Source organism: Babylonia areolata, chromosome 11 (assembly GCF_041734735.1).
Source record: "Babylonia areolata isolate BAREFJ2019XMU chromosome 11, ASM4173473v1, whole genome shotgun sequence".
Classification (NCBI taxonomy): Eukaryota; Metazoa; Mollusca; class Gastropoda; order Neogastropoda; family Buccinidae; genus Babylonia; species Babylonia areolata.
Window position 1 is genome coordinate 12,102,972 of NC_134886.1, and position 7,052 is coordinate 12,110,023.

At 40.6% G+C, this 7,052-nt stretch overlaps 1 protein-coding gene across 1 annotated transcript in view; it reads left to right on the forward strand.

Moving 5' to 3' along the window:
• Positions 1-6,800, forward strand: part of LOC143287296 (cationic amino acid transporter 3-like) — a 63,341-nt gene extending 56,541 nt beyond the window's left edge. The window contains exons 13-15 of the mRNA XM_076595243.1: positions 2,803-2,969; positions 4,440-4,548; positions 5,304-6,800. Of these exons, the coding sequence (XP_076451358.1) occupies positions 2,803-2,969; positions 4,440-4,548; positions 5,304-5,497 (470 nt within the window). The 3' untranslated portion in view covers positions 5,498-6,800. The remainder of the gene's footprint in view (positions 1-2,802; positions 2,970-4,439; positions 4,549-5,303) is intronic.
• Positions 6,801-7,052: the final 252 nt, after the last annotated feature.

The following is a 7,052-nucleotide window of genomic DNA, read 5'->3' on the forward strand; positions in this document are numbered from 1 at the left end:
TTTCCCCTATCATTCCTTCAAGTGCGAGTCCTTGTGGGTTGGTGTTCCGCTGGTCCCATAACTTCGATCTTGCATTAAGGTCTCCACAGATAATGACTGAGTCTCCAAATTCGTTCTCTATTTCCTCTAAAAAGGCCCAATTCTCTTTTGTTGTGCAGGTTCCTGGGTGAACATAGGCATTGAAGAGCACGATGCTTTTGTGAATTCCGTCAGCTTTTTCAAGACGCACACCCACTAGTTCACATGAGTTGCTACACCATTTCTCTAGATTTATGGTGGAAGCTGTTTTTTTTAGGTTTTTGTTCAGTATGATTGCTACTCCTCTTCCTTCATTCCTTTGAAAGACTGTGAAATTCTCAAACTGTATTGGTCTGTCTGCACTTGTCTAGTCTCTTGGAGACATAAAATGTCAAAATCATATGCCAATTTCTCAGTTGTTGAGATTCTCATTCTTGCGCTGGAACAATTCCAACTGCCGATTCTAAAGAATTTCTTTGACAGCCGCTCTGCTTTTGTCATTCTGCTACCCAAGCACAATCTTTTCCCACCTCTTTTGCCACGCCTGTTTTGGGGGGTTTGGGGGATCTGAATTTGTCTCGTGCAATACAGCTGATCCCCGAGGTACACGCGAGACAGGGTTTTTGTTAGTATCCATAGAAGGGTGCTCTATGTTGTGAGGGAAAATATTCGGTCGCCCTGACAGAGCCTCTTATCAGGGAAGGGCAATAAATGTCCATCTATGTGGAGTCCGTCAGCCTGGTGTTGCCCCAAGGCCAGACTGCATACAGTTAGTGACTGTTTAACCCAACAGCCATTCATCCCATTGGTACTGTATGAAAGCCGTGGGATTGGGGATTTTAGTCAGGTTGTCTCCTCTTAGCTGGTGGAAGGGTGTATCTGGGTATTGTTGTGTAGCAGATTGTATTTTGCTGAAAACTACAGGTCCTTCTGTAATGTTTTGAGTTTTGAGCCCTCTCAATAATTTACTAATAATTCAAAAATTAAACAATAACGCGATGACAAATTATTAACCAAATACACAGAAAAATCACTTATCTTTGTTCTGGACCTTGTAGACTGTCTGTTACACTGACCAGTATGATTTTAACACCTGGTAGACTTTTACACTGACTCACTAGATGATTTTAACATCCAGTTTTCAAATGCACAGTTTCAGCTACACAATTTCAAATTCTGCCCACACAGCCTTCACTTGTGATTACATATCAGCCCGTTAGAACCCTCAATTTCACTGATGCCAGACACGACACATCAAACTAGACCGGTATGGAAAACGTTCATTTTCCTACGTTGCTCCAACCTCATGGAATTCTCTTCCCAAACATCTGCATGATTCCTCCGCTCTCTCATCTTTTAATTAAAGCAAAACTTGATATTTCTAAACGAAACATTTAGAAATTTAATAATGAATAAAATAGACATGCATCTATCGGGTTATGCGTTGATTTGTATGTTTAATTGTTTGTTGTGTGTGACTGTAGAACAGTGTTCATTTGGAGGGCTAGTTTGTGTGTGTGCGCGCGCGTGTGTCTATCTGTCTGTGTCTCTGTGCGTGAAGGTTTGATTTAACACGAATTTGGATGATTCGAGGGGCAGGGGGAGGAAAATGAAATATCCAAAATTGTGGTGAAAAGAAATGTTTTATCTAATTTTATATATTATGTTTCTATGCCACTATTTTCATGTTTTCGAGTGGGTTTTATGAAACGCACTTCTTACCAGTTGTTTAGCTATTGATTTAAAAGCTTGTTTAAATATGGTATTTTGAGTATATTTTGAAAATAATTCTCTTGTACGACCTTGTTGCTTTTATACCTTCAACTTCTAACATTTAACTAGATTATATGTGGGGGTTTTGTAATGCATTTCTAATCGGTTATTTAGTTGTCGTTCTATATTTTTTTCGGGTCTGATTGTGCTATTACCTGTAAATTGTTGTGTGTAATTCTTTTCCACAATTTTGTTGATATCACATCTTTAATTCATATCATTTTCACACGTCTGTATTGTAATGTGCTGTTTTTATTGTCTCATTGTAATGTGCTTTTGTTTTTGTTTTTCAACTGTCTGGTTGTTAGGGAAAAGGGCAATATGAATAAAATATATAGTTTATGATGATGATGATGATGATGATGATGATTGTTGTTGTTGTTATTGTTGTCATTAAGGTGACAAAACGGTCAAGACGCTCAGCTGCCAACACAGTGTTCGTGATGGTTTGGGTTCCATTCCTGCTCTCGCCCTTTCTCCCAGGTTTGACTGGAAAATCAAACTGGGCGTCTGGTCATTTGGATCAGGCGATAAACCAGAAAAAGAACCCATTGCAGCAAGTGTTGTCTTCTGGCAAAACTTTTTAGAAGAAATCCACACACACACACACCTTTTTGTGTCTTCCTCCAATCAAAAATATGGTTTATCTCTCTCTTCGTTTTGTGTGTATATGTGTGTCAAATTTCTGATGATGATGATGATGAAAATGATTGTTATTATAACATTTTTCTGTTTTTTAGCAAAGTGTCTTGATATGAATTATGTGTGTATTTTTGCAATTGAGAAAAGAAAATAGTATATATAAAAAGGGCACGGACACAACTTAGTTTTCTTCAAATAACTGTTGCAGGTAATCGTATGATACCATGTATACATGTAGACCATAGGCATCAATGATAATGACGAATCTCATATTTAGCCTGTGTGCCTTTACAAAGGTGCTATCACTGATCCTGGAAACAATGCTGTTTTGGAAGACATTGTGTTCCATTGAAACGCTGCTTCTTTCAGGTCTGGCCATCACAGGGTTCTCAGCAGTTGTGATTTTCTGTGCGGATGAGGTGACGGCTGGAGAGAGCTGGGCCATCTTCTTGGTGGTGGCCTTGGGGCTTCTGGTCCTCGTCTTTCTCTTTTGCATAACTCGTCAGCCCCAGAATCACATCAAGCTCAACTTTCAGGTAACGATGCGCTGCTGTTTGATGATGATGATGATGATATGATGATGATGATGATAAGTATCCCTCGTTCATTCGTCAGTGGAAAGAAGCTGAACATCACTCGGGATCTGTCAGATGTTGCTGGATGTGTTCTCTTACATCTGTTATTTGCCTGTGTGCTGGTGGTGTGCCCTTGTTTCTTGTTGTGATGAAAATAAAGCTCCAACCAACACATACTTGTTTGGAACGCAACAGGTTTTTAAAACTATTTTCCCCGGCAAAACTGTCTCCTTCAAGCCAGCAAAAACTTAGATGAATTTACACTATCGATAAACAAATTTACAAAGCCTACATCAAGGTGAATTTACACAGAACATAAACCAGTTAACAAAGACTACATTAAGACGAGTTTACACAGTGTATCCATCAGTTTACAAAGACTACATTAAGATGAGTTTACACAGTGTATCCGTTGGTTTTGCAAAGACTACATCAAGATGAGTTTACACAGTGTATCCACCAGTTTGCAAAGACTACAAGTTGAATTTACACAGTGTATAATTCAGTTTACACAGTATCAGTATTAGTCGCTCAAGGAGGCTTCACTGCGTTCGGACAAATCCATATACGCTACACCAAATCTGTCAAGCAGATGCCTGACCAGCAGCGTAACCCAACGCGCTTAGTCAGGCCTTGAGGAGTTTACACAGAATACATCAAGATTAATTTACACTATGTATAAATCAATTTAACAGTCCCAACGTCAGCGGCGCAAGCGCCTTCACTTCTCAGAGCGCGCGGCCCTGTGAGAGCTCGAGCCCCAACCAAAAGCAGCACCCGAGCATACATGAATTGTTGGGTTGTTGGCCCGGGCATATTTGGATTGTTGGCCCGGGCATACATGAATTGTTGGCATGCTGGGCATGGCATACATGGATTGTTGGCCCGGGCATATTTGGATTGTTGGCCCGGGCATACATGAATTGTTGGGTTGTTGGCCCGGGCATATTTGGATTGTTGGCCCGGGCATACATGAATTGTTGGCTCGGGCATACATGAACTGTTGGCATGCTGGGCATGGCATACATGGATTGTTGGCCTGGGCATACATTAATTGTTGGCTTGTTGGCCCGGGCATACATGGATTGTTGGCCTGGGCATACATTAATTGTTAGCTTGTTGGCCCGGGCATACATGGATTGTTGGCCTGGGCATACATTAATTGTTGGCTTGTTGGCCCGGGCATACATGGATTGTTGGCCTGGGCATACATTAATTGTTGGCTTGTTGGCCCGGGCATACATGGCTTGTTGGCCTGGGCATACATTAATTGTTGGCTTGTTGCCCCGGGCATACATGGATTGTTGGCCTGGTCATACATTAATTGTTGGCTTGTTGCCCCGGGCATACATGGATTGTTGGCCTGGGCATACATTAATTGTTGGCTTGTTGCCCCGGGCATACATGGATTGTTGGTATATTGTTTTCCAGGTGCCCCTGGTTCCCTTCGTGCCGGCCTTTTCCTGTCTTGTGAACATTTACCTCATGTTTAAACTGGACTCCCTCACCTGGATCCGATTCTGCGTCTGGATGGCCGTGGGTCAGTTTCTTGTTTGTCTCTCTGTCTGTCCCTCTCTTGTCTGTATGTCATGTTACATTGTGACATAAGGTGATTTCCTACCTCAGGTGGTATGGGCGACTGTCTCGGGACAGTGGGGAAAATGATCACCCTGACATTAACACTGACATCACCAGAACGAAATGGGCAAGAAGAACGCCAGTGTGTGTGTGTGTGTGTGTGTGTGTGTGTGTGTGTGTGTGTGTGTGTGTGTGTGTGAAAACACTGAAATGTTTAATGTCTTTAGCTCTAGTGACATAGTAGGTATCATTTTAAAAAGATGAGTTTTTAGTTGTGAGCGAAAAGCATAGATAGAATATATATATATATATATATATATATATATATATATATATATATATATATATAGAGAGAGAGAGAGAGAGAGAGAGAGAGAGAGAGAAATTGGTATACTATACAGCTACACTGTATCATGAACATAGTACTGTAAATATAGATGCACATGATACTATCAAAGATAAACATTAATGAAAATCACATAAATATCGAAAACCAGCTCCCCTAAACAAAAACTAAAAGCAACCAAACAAAAACGAAAACGTTCTTTAAATAGCTAAGGAAAGGAAATTGTGAGAAAAAAAATCATTTCATAATCATTTCATTGCAGTCGGCAGGTGCTACGAATAACGTATGTTATGAATTATATATATAATATGGATATGTGTTTGCGAGCGTGCACATTGCGTACTACATACCCACTACATATGTATCCACAGGATTTTCTGTCTACTTCCTCTACGGGATAAAAAACGCCACGATGAGCAAATGGTACGCCACTTCCGAAGACGAAGGAGGGAAGAATGACGTCAGAGGGTCAAACGGCTGCTGCAGCGTGGGAGGCAGTACAAGAGGCACAATGGAGGACAGTGATATTGATCGTTACGATAGTGTTGGGGAAGCCACACCTTGATTTCACATCTTTGGAGGCAGGTCAAGAGTCCACTTTTTTTTTTCATTTTCCTAACCCGACTGCCGCAGCGAGACATTTGAAAAAGACACAGAATTTTAGTTTATATACTTTTTGTGATAGAGATAATGAGAAAGACCCCTCCCCCTCCCACACACACACATACGCAATGTGCGCTCACACGCGCACAGAGCTCTCCTGACACATGCGTACACTTACACACACACACACACATTCGCGCGCACGTACGCACAAACACACACATGCTGCTACTGATTTGCCGCAAAGGGGTGGGAAAAGCTCTCTGATAACAGGAACGTGGCGTCTAGCGTGTTGTTCATTATATTGTATTTGGAAAAGCCCAGAAGACTGTCCCGTTTGGAAGAAATTTGCGCAATGTTGGTTTGGAAATGATGCCGATATTTATTAGTTTGATTTGCAAAGGACCGTGCTCTACATTTCATGTTAGATTTACGGCCACTCACTCTCTCTGTCTTTCTGTGAGGCGATTAATTATGTGAGGGCTTTGTACCTTTTTTCCTTTTTTTAACCAAACAACAAAACAGCAAAAAAACCCAAAAAATAACAACAACAACAACAACAAAAAAACCCTGAAGCATCGTGATGTTCTTGTATTGAAATCTGTCTCTGTCTCTCCGTCTCTCTGTCTCTCTCTCTCAGGCGCGCGCCTACACCGGAGGGAATGGGGGTGGAGGAAGCATCAAAATACATGGAGAATATAACTTTTATTTCTATTTCCAATCGGCACAAGTTTAAGCACATAGTGTCGTTCCGGTGACGTCACACGGAATGTACTATGAAATAGACATTTTCCATATCCAAGGCATTCTGCAGGTCATTTCGCATTATATGTAGAGTGTTTTCCACAACTTATGAAATTTTGTTTACAGGTATTTAGCTTAGTTTGAACAGGATTGAACATTTGTCATTCGAGTAACCTGACATAAGAAATTGATAAGAAACATGTGGTATTTTGCTACGTTTTTACACAGAATACTCAATGCTGCAGTGCTTTCAATAACGATATATACCTATTGATATTTAGACAACCACATTTATATACGGAAACTTTCTATTTTGAATTGGAAAATACATTTCCCAATCTTACATAATAAAAACTGTCAGGCGTTTGTTTCCACAATAGCATAAAGAGGTAACAACAATATGTAATATGTGAAGTATCGTTACGTAGCATGGATAGACGAACAGCATCAGTCAGTCTGGTTACTTAACATTCCTTGCATATCTTCTCCTACACACACACACACACACACACACACACACACACACACACGCAAAATGTTGAATAAAGAACATAACACAACATTTGACAAAATGATTTGTTTCCGTGTGTGTGTGTGTGTGTGTGTGTGTGTGTGTGTGTGTGTGTGTGTGTGTGTGTGTGTACGTGCACGTATATATACTGAAATATATATATATATATATATATATATATGTGTGTGTGTGTGTGTGTGTGTGTGTGTGTGTGTGTGTGTGTGTGTGTGTGTGATTATGTGCGTGTGTGTACACACGCGTT